The sequence below is a fragment of the Nerophis ophidion genome, linkage group LG25 (genome assembly GCF_033978795.1).
Source record: "Nerophis ophidion isolate RoL-2023_Sa linkage group LG25, RoL_Noph_v1.0, whole genome shotgun sequence".
In the NCBI taxonomy this organism is placed as follows: Eukaryota; Metazoa; Chordata; class Actinopteri; order Syngnathiformes; family Syngnathidae; genus Nerophis; species Nerophis ophidion.
The window spans coordinates 13,584,253-13,602,225 of record NC_084635.1 but is presented as its reverse complement, the minus strand read 5'-3'; the positions used below and the strand labels follow the sequence as shown (position 1 = coordinate 13,602,225).

The 17,973-nt window shown below is 40.5% G+C and overlaps 1 protein-coding gene across 1 annotated transcript in view; it reads left to right on the top strand.

The window, feature by feature from the left end:
* The window catches only part of myo9aa (myosin IXAa), a 328,362-nt gene that overhangs the window by 277,587 nt on the left and 32,802 nt on the right, over positions 1 to 17,973 (top strand). The window contains exons 26-35 of the mRNA XM_061887012.1: positions 7,404 to 7,502; positions 7,621 to 7,633; positions 7,694 to 7,900; positions 13,233 to 13,333; positions 13,415 to 13,536; positions 13,608 to 13,828; positions 13,986 to 14,102; positions 14,188 to 14,376; positions 14,464 to 14,511; positions 17,265 to 17,376. Of these exons, the coding sequence (XP_061742996.1) occupies positions 7,404 to 7,502; positions 7,621 to 7,633; positions 7,694 to 7,900; positions 13,233 to 13,333; positions 13,415 to 13,536; positions 13,608 to 13,828; positions 13,986 to 14,102; positions 14,188 to 14,376; positions 14,464 to 14,511; positions 17,265 to 17,376 (1,229 nt within the window). The remainder of the gene's footprint in view (positions 1 to 7,403; positions 7,503 to 7,620; positions 7,634 to 7,693; positions 7,901 to 13,232; positions 13,334 to 13,414; positions 13,537 to 13,607; positions 13,829 to 13,985; positions 14,103 to 14,187; positions 14,377 to 14,463; positions 14,512 to 17,264; positions 17,377 to 17,973) is intronic.

Here is a 17,973-nt window from a genome sequence, read left to right as displayed (position 1 = left end):
AAATTAAATTTTCACATCAAGGTGCGGGCCGCAAAATAACATCTCGCGGGCCGCAATTCGGCCTCGTGTTTGAGACCCCTGGTTTAAATCATCCATCCATCTTCTTCTGCTTATCCGAGGTCGGGTCGCGGGGGCAGCAGCCTTAGCAGGGAAGCCCAGACTTCCCTCTCCCCAGCCACTTCGTCTAGCTCTTCCCGGGGGATCCCGAGGCGTTCCCAGGCCAGCCGGGAGACATAGTCTTCCCAACCTGTCCTGGGTCTTCCCCGTGGCCTCCTACCGGTTGGACGTGCCCTAAACACCTCCCTCGGGAGGCGTTCGGGTGGCATCCTGACCAGATGCCCGAACCACCTCATCTGGCTCCTCTCGATGTGGAGGAGCAGTGGCTTTACTTTGAGTTCCTCCCGGATGACAGAGCTTCTCACTCTATCTCTAAGGGAGAGCCCCGCCACACGGCGGAGGAAACTCATTTCGGCCGCTTGTACCCGTGATCTTATCCTTTCGGTCATGACCCAAAGCTCATGACCATAGGTGAGGTTGGGAACGTAGATCGACCGGTAAATTGAGAGCTTTGCCTTCCGGCTCAGCTCCTTCTTCACCACAACAGATCGGTACAACGTCCGCATTACTGAAGACGCCGCACCGATCCGCCTGTTGATCTCACGATCCACGTGAGATCCATGGTTTAAATCATTTAACATATATTTTTCTTAAGAGTGTATTATTCCCCTCCATCTCATTTTAGATATTTTGTTAATGGTCATTTCTATATCTGTATCTTAACCATTCAAAATGTGACCAAATCTGCACTGATGCCGGTAAATAAACAATAGCTTAATGGGACTCGAGACCCTCGCCTGAAACCTGGAAATGCCCAGATGTGCCTCTAGGTCACGTTACTGCAACCCCAGCACTGTTTTATATAATCCAGTAGTAACATCATGGTAGTAACGACCACATTCATGATAACATCTAATACTTACGGTATTTTGTTCATTTTAAGCATTTTTCTGAGCACATTGATTTCACAGAGCACGTTGCAATAGGGGGCTTCACGGTGGCAGAGGGGTTAGTGCATCTGCCTCACAATGCGAAGTTCCTGCAGTCCTGGGTTCAAATCCAGGCTCGGGATCTTTCTGTGTGGAGTTTGCATGTTCTCCCCGTGAATGCGTGGGTTCCCTCCGGGTACTCCGGCTTCCTCCCATTTCCAAAGACATGCACCTGGGGATAGGTTGATTGGCAACACTAAATTGGTCCTAGTGTGTGAATGTGAGTGTGAATGTTGTCTGTCTATCTGTGTTGGCCCTGCGATGAGGTGGCGACTTGTCCAGGCTGTACCCCGCCTTCCACCCGATTGTAGCTGAGATAGGCGCCAGCGCCCCCCGCGACCCCAAAAGGGAATAAGCGGTAGAAAATGGATGGATGGACGGACGTTGCAATAGGCTCAAGGTTCACGTTAGACCATCACTAGGATGCCGACTTATAGGGCATCCAGCACCAATGTTCTGTCTTTTTTGAACTGGTGGATTCAGAATAATCCTCACGACTCAGATAGAAAATGCTTTCTAGCAATGTTGACGGTCTTATGCTGCATTCTAATTGTTGATAGCCGTCTAGTATCAAGTTGGTAGCTTGGGGATTTTCCAAGTTGATATACTTCCGGGCGTAGTGCAACAACTTTCTACTATACAGGTGAGATGCATGATTTATGATTTGATATAAACTTTCATAACTCAAAGGCATACAGAAGCAGCACAAGCTCCTTCTTTATTTTATGGCAGGTTGCAACCAACATTTTTAGCAGCTCAAGCTCGCGAGTAACTGGCTACTTGCTAGTGGTCCGAGGAACTTTGTGAGCAAAATGCTAAGAAAGTAGTTCCTCTGTGGTAGCGTCAACAATAACAACGTCTCTTTTGCTTGGTTGCTCGGGTGTTGTTGCGGTTTTTTGGTGGAGTAGCTATAGTTGTAGTCAAAATATTACATACACTTGTAAAGAACATAATATCATAGCTGTCTTGAGTTTACAATATTTTCTACAACTCTTATTTTTTTATGATAGTTATTGGAGCACAAACTTGTTGGTCACAAAAAACATTCATAAAGTTTGGTTCTTATATGAATTTATTTTGTGTCTACTGAAAACATACTTGCCCAACTTGAAACCTCTGATTTCAGGAGGTGGGGGGCGTGGTCGGGGGTGGGACGTGGGGCGTGGTTGGGGGCGTGGTTTAGAGGGGAGGAGTATATTTACAGCTGTTGTGTGCGTAGTTGTGCACTGCACTCTCTAAAAGCCGTAGATGTTATTGTCACATATGCATGATCAATGCAGCTACAAACAATTCATGGTACAAATATATACTCTCAGCATAATACATTCATCACACAAGTTAATCATCATAGTGGGGGCGGTATAGCTCGGTTGGTAGAGTGGCCGTGCCAGCAACTTGAGGGTTGCAGGTTCGATTCCCGCTTCCGCCATCCTAGTCACTGCCGTTGTGTCCTTGGGCAAGACACTTGACCCACGTGCTCCCAGTGCCACCCACACTGGTTTAAATGTAACTTAGATATTGGTTTTCACTATGTGAAGCGCTTTGAGTCACTAGAGAAAAGCGCTATATAAATATAATTCACTTCACTTCACATAGTATATACATTGAATAATTAACAATCCGGGGGGTGGAATGAGGAGATTTGGTTGATATCAGTACTTCAGTCATCAACAATTGCATCAACAGAGAAATGGACATTGAAACTGTGTAGGTCTTACTTAGTAGGATATGTACAGCCAGCAGAGAACATTGTGAGTTCAGATAGCATAAGAACAAGTATATACATTAGAAATACATTCGATTATTTACATTAGGTTATTTACAATCCGGGGAGATGGGATGTGAATGGAGGAGGGTATTAGTAAAGGGTTAAAGTTACCTGGAGGTGTTGTGGTGCATGTACAGTAGATGGCAGTATTGTCCTGTTTAAGAGTGTCACAACATTGCTGTTTACGGCAGACATACTGCTTTACGGTAGACAAAAACGTGACTGCTGTTGTTGTGTGTTGTTACCCGCGCTGGGAGGACGCTAATGAAACTGCCTAACAATAAACCCACATAAGAAACCAAGAACTCGCCCTCGATCATTCTACAGTTATAACGTCATTGGGCAGACACGCTGTTTATATTGTGGGAAAGCGGACGCGAAAACAGGCTGTCCTCACTCAGGTCCGCATGGAGCTGGAGGGGGCGTGGCCTCCAGCTCCGCCTGAATTTCGGGAGATTTTTGGGAGAAAATTTGTCCCGGGAGGTTTTCGGGAGAGGCGCTGAATTTCGGGAGTCTCCCGGAAAATCCGGGAGGTTTGGCAAGTATGACTGAAAATGACATCACATGGACACAGATAAGACCTTCCAGAGGAGAGTTCTGTGGTCAATAAAAACAAATTTAGCTGTTTGGACACAATACCCAGCAATATGTTTGGTGGAGAAAAGGTGAGGCCATTAATCCCAGGAACACCACCCTACCGTCAAGCAGGGTGGTGGTAGTATTATGCTCTGGGCCTGTTTTGCTGCCAACGGAACTGGTGCTTTAAATGAGACAATGAAAGAGGATGATTACCTATAAATTCTTCGTGAAAACATAAAATCATCACCCCGGAGGTTGAGCGCAGTTGGGTGTTCCAACAGGACAATAACCCCAGACACACGTCAAAAGTGGTCAAGAATGGCTAAATCAAGCTGGAATGAAGGTTTTAGAATGGCCTTCCCAAAGTCCTGACTTAAACGTGTGGACAATGCTGAAGAAACAAGTCTATGTCAGAAAACCCACAAATTTAGTTGAACTGTACCAATTTTGTCAAAAGGAGTGGTCAAAAATTCACCTAAGATTTTTGTGGATGGCTACCAAAAGAGCCTTATTGCAATGAAACTTGCCGAGGAACATCCATCCATCCATTTTCTACCGCTTATTCCCTTTTGGGGTCGCGGGGGCGCTGGCGCCTATCTCAGCTACAATCGGGCGGAAGGCGGGGTACACCCTGGACAAGTCGCCACCTCATTCACACTCACATTCACACACTAGGGCCAATTTAGTGTTGCCAATCAACCTATCCCCAGGTGCATGTCTTTGGAAGTGGGAGGAAGCCGGAGTACCCGGAGGGAACCCACGCATTCACGGAGAGAACATGCAAACTCCACACAGAAAGATCCCGAGCCTGGATTTGAACCCAGGACTGCAGGACCTTTGTATTGTGAGGCAGACGCACTAACCCCTCTGCCACCGTGAAGCCCGCCGAGGAACATGTTACCAAATATTAACATTGCTACATGTATATTTTTGACCCAGCAGATGTGGTCACATTTTCAGTAGACCCATAATAAATTCATAAACGAACCAAATTTCATTAATGTTTTTTGTGACTAACAAATCATGTGCTCCAACCACTCTATCACAAAAAATAAAATGTATTAAAAATAATGGAAACTCAAGACAGCCATGACAATATGCTCTTTACAAGTGTATGTGAAGTGAAGTGAATTATATTTATATAGCGCTTTTCTCAAGTGACTTAAAGCGCTTTACATAGTGAAACGGCAATATCTAAGTTACATTTAAACCAGTGTGGGTGGCACTGGGAGCAGGTGGGTAAAGTGTCTTGCCCAAGGACACAACGGCAGTGACTAGGATGGCGGAAGCGGGAATTGAACTTGCAACCCTCAAGTTGCTGGCATGGCCACTCTACCAACCGAGCTATGCCGCACCTTTGAACACGACTAATTCCCATTAACTGCATTGTTAGCTGCCTCGTACTGGCAGTTTTTCACTGTTACGATCGCGCAGAAAAAGGTAAGACGTGTGTTTTTGTCTTAAATACCGATTGTGGATTATGGGCAAAATTCCTAGAACAAGTGTAGTTCTCCTTTAAGAAAATGGTAAACCGAGGAATGGGGCAGGACAGTATATGCTTGTGCTTGCTTCTGTTCCTTTTGGCACACATCACTTCTGTTTTATTTCTTTTTTGTCATTTTCCTATTCTCTTTGTTTCCCTGCTGTCATTAATATAGATAGATAGATAGATAGTACTTTATTGATTCCTTCAGGAGAGTTCCTTCAGGAAAATTAAAATTCCAGCAGCAGTGTACAGAGTTGAGATCAATTTAAAAAAAAAAAAAGTAAATAATGGGGGTTTAAAAGGAAACAAAATAGAGAAATATTACAAAAAGAATAAAAACAATGGGAATTACAATATAACAGTAAAATAAGAATATAACAAGACAAAGTAGGCAGTAGTGACCATGTTATGAAAACGTATTGCACTGTTATTGTTTTGCATCCCCTGTCATCCTAATACCCCCCGTCCCCCGTCCCAGAGAGGAGTTGTACAGTCTAATGGCGTGTGGGACAAAGGAGTTCTTGAGTCTATTAGTCCTGCACTTGGGATGAAGCAGTCTAGCACTGAACAGGCTCCTCTAGCTACTGATAACGCTATGCAGAGGGTGACTGGCATCATCCAGGATGCTCACTAGTTTGTCCACAGTCCTCTTCTCTGCCACCGTCACCAGTGAGTCCAGTTTCATTCCCATTGTAGAACCGGCCCGCCTGATCAGTTTCTCAAGTCTGGAGCTGTCCTTCTTAGATGTACTGCCCCCCCAGCACACTACCATGTAAAACAGAACACTGGCAACCACAGACTGGTAGTACATCCACAGGAGTTTTCTACAAATGTTGAAGGAGTGCAGTCTCCTGAGGAAGTACAGCCTGCTCTGTGCTTTCTTGTACTGGTGGTCCGTGTTAACAGTCCAGTCCAGCTTATTGTCCACCCAAACCCCGAGGTACTTGAATGAGTCCACGGTCTGTACCTCAACTCCCTCGATCACAATAGGTTGTGACGTGGACTCGACCTCCCAAAGTCAATGACCAGCTCCTTGGTCTTTGACGGATTGAGCTGCAAGACGTTCGTGTGACACCAGACAACAAAGTCCCTCACCGGGTTCCGAAACTCCTCCTCTCTGCCGTCCCTGATGCACCCGACGATGGCTGTGTCATCCGCGTACTTCTGGATGTGACACAGCTCTGAGTTGTAGCCAGAAGCTGTATATATCAGTAGTGTGGGCCTATTTCTTGTTTGAATCTATCCATACATCCATTTTCTACCGCTTATTCCCTTTCGGGGTTGCGGGGGGCGCTGGCGCCTATCTCAGCTACAATCGGGCGGAAGGCATCTAAACGGAAAATATTTTATGTTACTTAGGGCTGTCAAAATTAATGTCAACTCATATGATTAATCACAAAAAAATGATTGTGTTAATCATGTACACACTTAGAGTAGTCATGCAATTGATCTTGACTGTACAAGGTATTTTACCTGTAGTTTTTTGTACTCTTACCTGTAGTTTTTTTTGTACTTTTTTGTGTTAAAAATTTGTTTAGCAGGCTCTGATTTTCTAGCATCTTTCATTTAAAAATTCCTAAACCAAGCTGACATGCCGCTTGAGCAGTGGTCTGCGAGCTCTACTATCAAAAGAGCTTTATAGACTCACCTTCCACATAAAAAAAACTTTACAATTGTAATTCCCCTCTTCTTTTTTTTTGTCTTCTGATGTTTTACTTTTGAGACGTATTCATGGTTAGCTTGCTGTGGTGGTGACACAGTCAAGAAGCTGCTCCTCCAATCACCAGTCAGACTTAGCCTGTACACATTCACGGCCTTACAGACAGCTTGAAATTACATAACTCTTAAAAAAAATGCTCTTGTCCCCCCGATGGTTCTAGAGCAGGGGTGTCAAAAGTAAGGCCCGAGGGCCGGATCAGGCCTATGAACTGGTATAAAAATTAATCTGAAATTGTTGAATGAGAAAAACTGCTGTTCTAAATGTGTCCACTGGATGTCGCCATAGTAATTATTTGTATCTTTGTAGATGATGCTACATATGTACAAAATGAACCAAATGATGTTAGTATGTTGGTTGAAGAAAAAGATCAAACTACATCAATAACATACTGCAATTTGATTTTGATATAATGTTTTGTCCGTGATAGATTGAAAATTAACACCAATGAGTTGACCGATAAACATAATCACATACTTTATTCAGAAAATATAAATAGTGACAAAAAAAGATAGAACATGTAAGTGTAAAAAAACAAAAAAAACATTAATGATTTGTACAATTTCAGAATGTGCTTGTTCTATTTTTAATCAAAGAAAAGAATCTGAAGTTGTCTTTATTTTTAAGTTATCGTGCCATGATTTTACCAGCCCTGCCCACTTGGGAGTAGATTTTTCTCCATGTGGCCCCCGATATAAAATGAGTTTGACACCTCTGGTCTAGAGCCACTGTGCAAATTATTGTTCAGGTTGCCTTTTTTGTGTGTGTTTAATTTAATGTTATTTTTTTTTACTACTTGCATTTCAGATTCGACAGCAACAAAACACCAAAGAGGCGCCCCAGGCCATTCCCACAGAGGGACCCTTATATGCCTCCAGACTGCCTAAAGGAGCCAAAACACGAGATGTAAGCAACCTTACACATTTTTAAGCCATATAAAGTATGGCATTTATTTTATTATAGCCTTTTATTCCCTGAATGACTAAATGTATTTTGGTGGCCTATTTCTGTGTTGCACTAAAAGTGGTGCACCCCAAGTGACGGCAACACAGGTTTTTTCACATTCAAACGTCATTATCACTTGTGGTAAACTCCAGGTTGGCAGAGCGGGCCAAAAAAAGAAAGCCCGAATGTCACGGACTCGCTCCGACTTCCTCACCCGCGCCCCCATCCTTTCTGTCGGGGGCGATTCCGACGAGGATGATTATGACGGCACCGGCCCCCAACATTCCCCTGTAGCCCTCTTCAAGCAGAGCTCCACCGATGAAGGCTTAGGAGGCTCCTGTTTCAGTGACTCCGACATGGTAACAGGCGCCATTGATGCCAATCCTGGCCCTCCACACGTTCTTCACATCTGCTTCTCTTCTTCTAACCCTACAGTATAGAGACCTCTCTTTATTCTACTGAGATTCCACATCTGTTTTAGTCTAATGACTCAGCGGAAGACACATTTTGAATTGCCTCGCCGCCCCCTGAAAAAAAAAAAAAAAACTTGTCGTCAAGGAGAATCAATCATTGGTTGTGATAAAAAGTGTTTGCCTTATTAATCAAAAGGTCACAAACCCTTGCAACAGCATCAAAGGCCTACTGAAATGAGATTTTCTTATTTAAACGGGGATAGCAGGTCCATTCTATGTGTCATACTTGATCATTTCGCGATATTGCCATATTTTTGCAGAAAGGATTTAGTTGATAACATCGAGGATAAAGTTCGCAACTTTTGGTCGCTAATGAAAAAGCCTTGCCTGTACCGGAAGTAGCAGACGATGTGCGCGTGACGTCACTGGTTGTAGGGCCCCTCAATCCAATCAAATCCACTTAATTTATATAGCACATTTAAACAACAAATGAAGTGAAGTGAATTATATTTATATAGCGCTTTTCTCTAGTGACTCAAAGCGCTTTACATAGTGAAACCCAATATCTAAGTTACATTTAAACAGTGTGGGTGGCACTGGAAGCAGGTGGGTAAAGTGTCTTGCTCAAGGACACAACGGCAGTGACTAGGATGGCGGAAGCGGGAATTGAACTTGCAACCCTCAGTTACTGGCACGGCCACTCTACCAAACGAGCTATACCGCCGCCCCAAGAACGTTTCCCAAGTGCTGCACAGCCATGTTAAAAACAATGTTAAAAAAAAAAAATATATGCTCCACCAATGACTGAAAAATATATATATATATATGTATAAAACCAATATAAAAAAATATAAAAATAAATATAATTAAAAACAATTTTAAAGGGTAAAATCAATTAAAACAGTAAAATAGAAATCAAAGTGTATAAAAAACACAGAGGACAACACATCCTCACATTGTTTATAATCATAGCCTCCAGCAGCAAGAGCTATTCGGACCAAGAAAGCGACGATTTCCCCATTAATTTGAGCGAGGATGAAAGAGTTGTGGATGAGGAAAGTTAGAGTGAAGCACTAAAAAAAGAAAGGAGGGAAAAAAAGGCAGCGGCAGTGGGAGCGTTTCAAATGTAATTAGACACATTTACTAGGATAATTCTGGGAAATCCCTTAGCTGCTTATTGTGTTAATAGTATTTTAGTGAGATTATAAAGTCATACCTGAAAGTCGGATGGCTTCCGTGAACGCCAGTGTCTCTGAGAGAAGCCGAGAAGCCAAGATCACAGCTGCCTTTTTGAGCTGCAGGATGAGGTCGCGTAATCCACTCTAGTCTCCGGTAAGAGCCGACTTAATATCACAATTTTCCCATCCAAAAACTTGCTGGTTGATGTGGAGGAACATGTTCGCTTGACCGCTCTGTGTTAAAGCTTCACAACAAAACAAAGAAACACCGGCTGTGTTTCGGTTGCTAAAGGCAGCTGCAATCCACCGCTTTCCACCAACAGCATTCTTCTTTGACGTCTCCATTATTAATTGAACAAATTGCAAAAGATTCAGCAACACAGATGTCCAAAATACTGTGTAATTATGCGATGAAAAGAGACAACTTTTAGCAGTGTGTGGTGCTGGGAGAACATGTCCGCTCCAACCAATAACGTGACAAGCACGCATCAACATACTTCGCGAGAAATTTAAAATTGCAATTCAGTAAACTAAAAAGGCCGTATTGGCATGTGTTGCAATGTTAATATTTCATCATTGATATATAAACTATCAGACTGCGTGGTCGCTAGTAGTGGGTTTCAGTAGGCCTTTAAGATGAAAGCTGGCAATTTCTGAAATGTGTTTTCCCAAACCTTTGTGGCTTTTCTAACAAAACTTTGACCTTTTTCACAGGTTTCTTTTCTCGCAGACTCCTAAACAATATGTGCATGTTTGAGTTTCCTCTTTAGATATGAGCTCTGGGATGTGATGGCTCTTCTTCACTACTTAAACCAGGGGTGTCCAAAGTGTGGCCCGGGAGCCGTTGTAGCCCGCGGCTTAATTTTTTGTAGCCGGCGACACTTTCTAAAGGGAAAATAACACATTTTTGATTATAAAACAAGAAAAAAAAAACGAGGGCAGGGTTTTCACTGGTCGTTAAAAAGCATTTGTCGTTAAAGGATTTTGGGAAAATTAAGGCCTTAAATGGCATTTAAAAGCCTTAAAAAAAATTCCTAGAGGCATTAAAAAGTTTGATACAATAGTAGGTCAAAAAGTCAATTAATTGAACGTTATAATTTAAAATAAATTCAATTACTTTGCTGTCATGGATAAATTGCTAGGTATTTCAAACTGGACACGTACAAGAGGTCTCACTCTGGGCATCTCTCTGAGCACCTGGAAACGTTTATTCAAATAGAGAGTAAGCTTCTTGTCAGTCATCCACAATCTTTGTTTCGGTTCGCGCCGGCAAAACCTACTTGCAATTCTCTTGCCCATGTTTTCCTGCGTGTATTTGTGGTTGTAGTTAACAATGTTACTTTAATTTTGGAGATGGAAATAATAATTTTGAAACAATGTCGTAGGAGAAGACGTTGCTCCGAAGGTTGGCAGTGTGAACCCTGGAAATGATGTAACTCGCTGTCCAATTTTTTTTCTTCTAACTTTATTTCTATAACAATGTGATTCATAAAATTCAAACATTTAGAACATTCAAGGAAACATGTCTATACTTTTTTCAAAATATGTATACAGAAAAATGCTTTAATAATATAATTTGTAAACAGTAATTACGAAATTGAAATAAAACTATGCATCCATCCATCCATCCATTTTCCTACCGCTTATTCCCTTTGGGGTTGCGGGGGGCGCTGGTGCCTATCTCAGCTACAATCGGGCGGAAGGCGGTATACACCTTGGACAAGTCGCCACTCATCGCAGTGAAATAAAACTACCATAACGAAAAAAAAAAACATGAAATGTGCAGGGAATAACAACAACAAACGGTATATAAATATATATATATATATATATATATATATATATATATATATATATATATATATATCAAAGTCTATTTATATATATATATAGCAATCATTCAATGTTTATATATATATATATGTATATATATATATATATGTATATATATATGTATATATATATATATATATATATATATATGTCTTGATTGGATTATCCAGAGAATAGTGCTCGATACCGTGGTAGAGCGCGATATGTAGGTGTGGGAAAACTCACAAGACTACTTCATCTCTACAGAACTGTTTCATGAGGGGTTCCCTCAATCATCAGGATATCTCCTGATGATTGAGGGAACCCCTCATGAAACAGTTCTGTAGAGATGAAGTAGTCTTGTGATTTTTCCCACACCTACATATATATATATATATATATATATATATATATATATATATATATATATATATATATATATATATATATATAGTACAGACCAGAAGTTTGGACACACCTTATTCAATGTGTTTTTCTTTATTTTCATGACTATTTACATTGTAGATTGTCACCGAAATTATGTATTTAATGTTTTATATTGTAATTTCTTTCAAAATAGCCACCCTTTGCTCCGATAACTGCTTTGTCTTGGCATTCTCTTGATGAGATTCAAGTGCTTGAAGTTCATCGAGAGAATGCCATGAGTGTGCAAAACAGTAATCAGAGCAAAGGGTGGCTATTTTGAAGAAATTAGAACATAAAACATGTTTCACTTAAGTACATAACTCCACATGTGTTCATTCATAGTTGTGCTGCCTTCAGTGACAATCTACAATGTAAATAGTCATGAAAATAAAGAAAACACATTAAATGAGAAGGTGTATCCAAACTTTTGGCCTGTACTAGACCTAAAAACTAAAATGGTCATTGACCTTTGCCTCATACTCATCAGTCGTACCCAACCTTTTTGTTGCTGCGGACTGGTCAACGCCTGATAATTTGTCATGTGGCCCAGAGGGGGTTAGGGGGGGGGATTTTTGTTTTTGTTTTGTTTGTTTGTTTTTTATCATGAAAAAGGGAGGTTTTTTGGGTTGGTGCACTAATTGTAAGTGTATATTGTGTTTTTTTATGTTGATTTAATAAAAATAGAAATAAAAAAAATTTATAAAAAAATTCTCCTGCCGCCCGGTACAAATCAGTGGTTGGGGACCACTGATCTACATGGTATTTGATGAAAATCTGTACAAATTGCTCACAATATTTTTAGTGCGCTAAATCCCTGGTGTAATAATGATACCAACATTAATCAAGAGTAAATGATAAATGGGTTGTACTTGTATAGCGCTTTTCTATCTTCAAGGTCCTCAAAGCGCTTTGACACTACTTCCACATTTACCCATTCACACACACATTCACACACTGATGGAGGGAGCTGCCATGCAAGGCGCTAACCAGCACCCATCAGGAGCAAGGGTGAAGTGTCTTGCTCAGGACACAACGAACGTGACGAGTTTGGTACCAGGTGGGGATTGAACCAGGGACCCTCGGGTAGCGCACGGCCACTCTCCCACTGCGCCACGCCGTAAAAAAAAAGCATTGTATTGTTTTTTTGTTGCGTTTCGATGTCTGTATGGACCTCAGGATGGAGAGACGGCAAGCAGGTGACAGCGTTTAGACCAAAGTAGTGGTAGCAAATGGAGTCAAACAGGAAGTGAATTATATTTGTGAAGTGAATTATATTTGTATAGCACTTTTTCTCTAGTGACTCAAAGCACTTTACATAGTGAAACCCAATATCTAAGTTACATTTAAACCAGTGTGGGTGGCACTGGGAGCACGTGGGTAAAGTGTCTTGCCCAAGGACACAACGGCAGTGACTAGGATGGCGGAAGCGGGGATCGAACCTGCAACCCTCAAGTTGATGGCACGGCCGCTCTACCAACCGAGCTAAACCGTGGAATCAAAATTAGAGCGCTGGACAGGAAATAATACAAAATACAAGAAACTAATCCTAACTGTCATGTGACATCATGATAGGTTTTAGGACCGTACAAAAAAAAGTGTCGCCTACAGTCTTTACATTTTGTGTTTGTGGCCCTCGCTGGAAAAAGTTTGGACACACCTGACTTAAACCCTTCTTTCTTGTCAACTATTCCTAAAAATGTGTTATCAGAAGGTGACACCATGCATGATACAAGTGTAGCTTTGAAACACTCTGTAATGCTGCCATCTACTGACAGGATGGCGGTATAAACCCCACAGAAATGTTTCAGGCAAATGTGCGGCTAAATCAATTTTAAACCTTCTCCCACGTTATGTTATTGCAGCCCTCAGGCTCGGAGGAAAGAAAGAATCTGCACAAAGTTTTGTCATCGGGAGATTTGGAAAAAAAAGCCGACTCCTTGCGCAAGAACTCCCAGGACGGAAGGTTGGTATTAATTTCGCCTTTAGTTATTGTATTGTTTATGTGTCAGTCACAGTTTTTGTTAATACGTGTACTTCTTAACAGAGTTCGTGGGAAGATGCGCTTCTGGGGCAAGACCAAGCACACTGATAAGAAGAGAGAGAAGCTGATTTGTCTGGATTCTTTGGATGGAGAGGATGGGGACACCGGGCCCCTGCTGAGAGAAGGTCATCCATCTCAGTGCCTTTACGCTTTGAGAAGATCATCACTCACAGAGCTTCTATTTGTCGCCCGACAGGTCAAGAAAACCTGTCGCCGCGCTGCAGTCCGGACCTGACTTTGGAGCGTGGCTACAGAGACTTAAAAGAAAACAAGGAACCGTCTCCCAAAGTGAAGCGAAGGCGGAGCGTGAAGATCAGCAATGTGGCGTTGGAGCCCACTCAGTGTCAAAGTGACGCCCTGCAGATCCTCACCTGCATCAACGACTACAGGAGCATGAATGACTTCCTCATGAAGAAGGTAAGCAGCATTTATTTATGATAAAAAAGAATATTGATCCAATCACTGTAGAATCAAACATATACTGATAATAGGTGTCATTACTTTCGATCCGCTTACTCATGTTCGCCCTCTATCTGGGATATACAGCAGCTTCAACTGTGATGTCTTCATTTAGATCAGTGACTTGGACACAGAGGACAGCAAAAAGGACACCATGGTGGACGTTGTGTTCAAAAAAGCTCTGAAAGAGTTCCGTTTGAACATCTTCAACTCCTATTCGACAGCGCTGGCGGTATGGTGTCTTTGATTTATCAGTAACGGTATTCATCAGCTTTGGCTGAATAGACTCTCTAAATTCTCTCCTCATCTTACCTCAGATGGACTACGGTAAGAGCATCCGCTACAAAGACCTCTACGCTTTGTTCGAGCAAATCCTGGAGAAGACCATGCGGCAGGAGCAGAGGGTCTGGAGCGAGTCTCCGGTCAAAGTTTGGGTCAACACCTTCAAGGTTTTCTTAGACGAGTTCAGGACGGAGTATAAACCTTTGGATAGCACTCTTAGTAAAGTATGACACCTTTAATATGATGATAATATTCATTAGGGAAGTCGGAACAACACATGCTCATGCTTTTTTTTCTTTTGTTTCATACAGCAACCTAAACCTGAACGCAAAAAGCGAAGGAAGAAAGATGCAGACATTGTAAGTTTACTACACCTCAATTATGTAAAAAAAAAAGTGGTTACTGACAGGAGGAGGCCGTGGCTAACAATATCTGTTGTAATTCAGCCTAGAATGTGTTTATAGGGTTAAAGGACAGGTCAGGTAAAGCATAGCATTGTCCAAAATGTATTTGTAAGTTTTTACATTTGATGTATGAAGTAAAGTTAACGCATTCCACTTATCTGTTTAGTCACAAAACAATGACAGCAGCATTAAAGGCCTACTGGAATGAGATTTTCTTATTTAAACGGGGATAGCAGGTCCATTCTATGCGTCATACTTGATCATTTCGCGATATTGCCATATTTTTACTGAAAGGATTTAGTAGAGAACATCGACGATAAAGTTCGCAACTTTTGGTCGCTAATAAAAAAGCCTTGCCTTTACCAGAAGTAGCAGACGATGACGTCACCGGTGGTGTGAGTGCTCCTCACATCCTCACATTGTTTATAATGTGAACCTCCAGCAGCAAGAGCTATTCGGACCGAGAAAGCGACAATTTCCCAATTAATTTGAGCGAGGATGAAAGATTTGTGGATGAGGAAATTTAGAGTGAAGGACTAGAAAAAAGAAAAAAAAAGGCGATTGCATTGTGAGCGATTCAGATGTTTTTAGACACATTTACTAGGATAATTCTGGGAAATCCCTTATCTTTCTATTGTGTTGCTAGTGTTTTAGTGAGTTAAATAGTACCTGATAGTCGGAGGGGTGTGTCCACGGGTGTGTTGACGCCAGTCTCTGAGAGAAGTCACGAAGCTGCAGCAGGACAGAAGCTCCGGTGATCTCCGGTAAGAGCCGACTTTTTATCACCAAACATGCCGGTTGACAAGTGGTCGGGAACCACGTTCGCTTGACCGCTCTGATCCATAGTAAAGCTTCACCTCCGGGAATTTTAAAGAAGGAAACACATGGTGTTTGTGTGGCTAAAGGCTAAAGCTTCCCACCTCCATCTTTCTACTTTGACTTCTCCATTATTAATTGAACAAATTGCAAAAGATTCAGCAACACAGATGTCCAAAATACTGTGTAATTGCGCGATGAAAAGAGACAACTTTTAGCCGCAAGTGGTGATGGGCTAATATGTCCCCTCCAACCAATAACATCACAAACACGCGTCATCTTTCCGCGACGTTTTCAACAGGAAACTCCGCGGGAAATTTAAAATTGCAATTTATTAAACTAAAAAGGCCGTATTGGCATGTGTTGCAATGTTAATATTTCATCATTGTTATATAAACTATCAGACTGCGTGGGTTTCAGTAGGCCTTTAATTCAGTATAAACCTAGTAGTTCTGTCTTTGACTCAGGATGTTAATAGTTGAATTGAATTTGTTAGATTTCGGGTCAGTGTATGTTTTGGTCATTGAATTCCTGCTTCCGCCATCCTAGTCACCGCCGTTGTGTCCTTGAGCAAGACACTTTACCCACCTGCCCCCAGTGCCACCCACACTGGTTTAAATGTAACTTAGATATTGGGTTTCACTATGTAAAAGCGCTTTGAGTCACTAGAGAAAAGCGCTATATAAATATAATTCACTTCACTTCACTTCAATTGTTTTATGAATGGAAATTTTAAAACAAACAATTTGGTTTATTACGAAATAAAATTGGAAAAAACATGTTTTTATTTTTTCGTCTCAAAAAGCAATACATACAGTACATCCAAATAAAACTGTTTTATTTTCCATTTTATATTTCAATTATCTGTTTTTGCCCGTTTTTTTTTTTTTTTTTTGCGTTTCTTTTGATGTGTGATTAAATATTTTCTTATATCAAATAAAAAATACATATTTTGTAGATCTTGTGATTACTTTTTTTTTTTTTTTCAATTTTATTAATATTATTTCAAATTTACATTCAAATGAACCCAAAACAGTCAATGTATTTTTGGGTCATTCAGTTTTTTGAGAAAATGACAAAAAAAAAAAATTGGTTTATTGAAATACAAATAAGTATATTGAAAACAGAGCGTTTTTCTCTTTTCATGTCCAAAGGCAAACAATTACTTACAGAACAACGGCTTGATTTCACTTTTATACATTGTGTAACACACATTGAAATCAGTAGTGAGCAGAAAAAAAGGACCAAAAACATACAGTATTCTAACACTGGAACCAGAAGTCGATACTTCAAGACGAGTGTTGTCGTACTCTTGTGTCAAAAAGACCAGATAATCATGGATCAACATGTTATTTTTCGACACTAAAAAAAGAAAAACTTCTAAAATTCTTTAAAAAAAATAATTATATTCGCATTCATGAAAAGAACATTCAATGACCAAAACATACACTGACCCAAATCGTTATTTGTTTTTTCAATTTCCTTTCATGAAACAAAAATTCAAAGACAAAAACACACAAATGTGCACAACATTTTGTATGGTAGCTTGTCTTTTACACACAAAAACGCAGGAACACAGCTATCAATGTCCCCCTCAGACTAACAGAACTCATATAAGACTTTTCCCGCCTTAAAAAGGCTAAAACTAATAATAACAAGATATACAAATAAACACGATAGAGAGTTTATTGTTCAGTGAGGTACTCAAATGGGTTCACTCTGATAGTATTAAGATTACATATTATGTATAAAGACTCTAAGAACTCCAACCAAACCTCTGAGTGATTCTGGTACATAATTGAGGGGTGTGTCCTGGTACTTTTCAATCTATATTGTGTCCTGTCATAAAGTGTTAAACCTTCATAAAACCTGTACTCTACTGCCATCTGCAGGTGGAGGAACATAACGGTCACATCTTCAAATCCACCCAGTACAGCATCCCCACATACTGTGAATACTGCTCATCTCTCATATGGATGATGGACCGTGCTTGTGTTTGCAAATGTAAGTCCAAACATATCCAAGGAAAAACTTTGTGTTGCTAGTTTCTTTTTATACACATTTTTCGATCTATGTAATTTATCTGTTCTCTGTTGTGTGAAATTAATCAACATCTGTAGAGAATGTAGATCAGGGGTCACCAATTATTTTTGTTCTATTATTATTCAAGTTTTAAATCTCCAGATCATTCTGTCAATATAATGATTTTAAAGATTTAAGTCGTATGCTATTTTTGTCACAAAAAAAAACTGTTTTTTATAGAAAAATCACAAAATATCCAATATTTTCACCCAATAATTTTTTGGAGTGGAATATTTGAGATTATATAGTAATTGGAGCATTAAAAAGGTCAATAGCTCATAACATCATTGATTTTCTTTAATTATTATTTTTTGAGCAATGACACTTAAAAACAAATCAAACTAAAATTATTGGGGATCCTAAAGTGTCCTACTCATTAAAGTGTTAGAAAATAAATGATACATTTTTTTACTGTTTACTTTTAACACAATAATCTCAAGATCAACTTCAGATCTATTCGTCAATTATAAGTCTTATTGTTGTTTATGTTTTTTGTTTGTTCGTTTTAGGCCCTTCTAT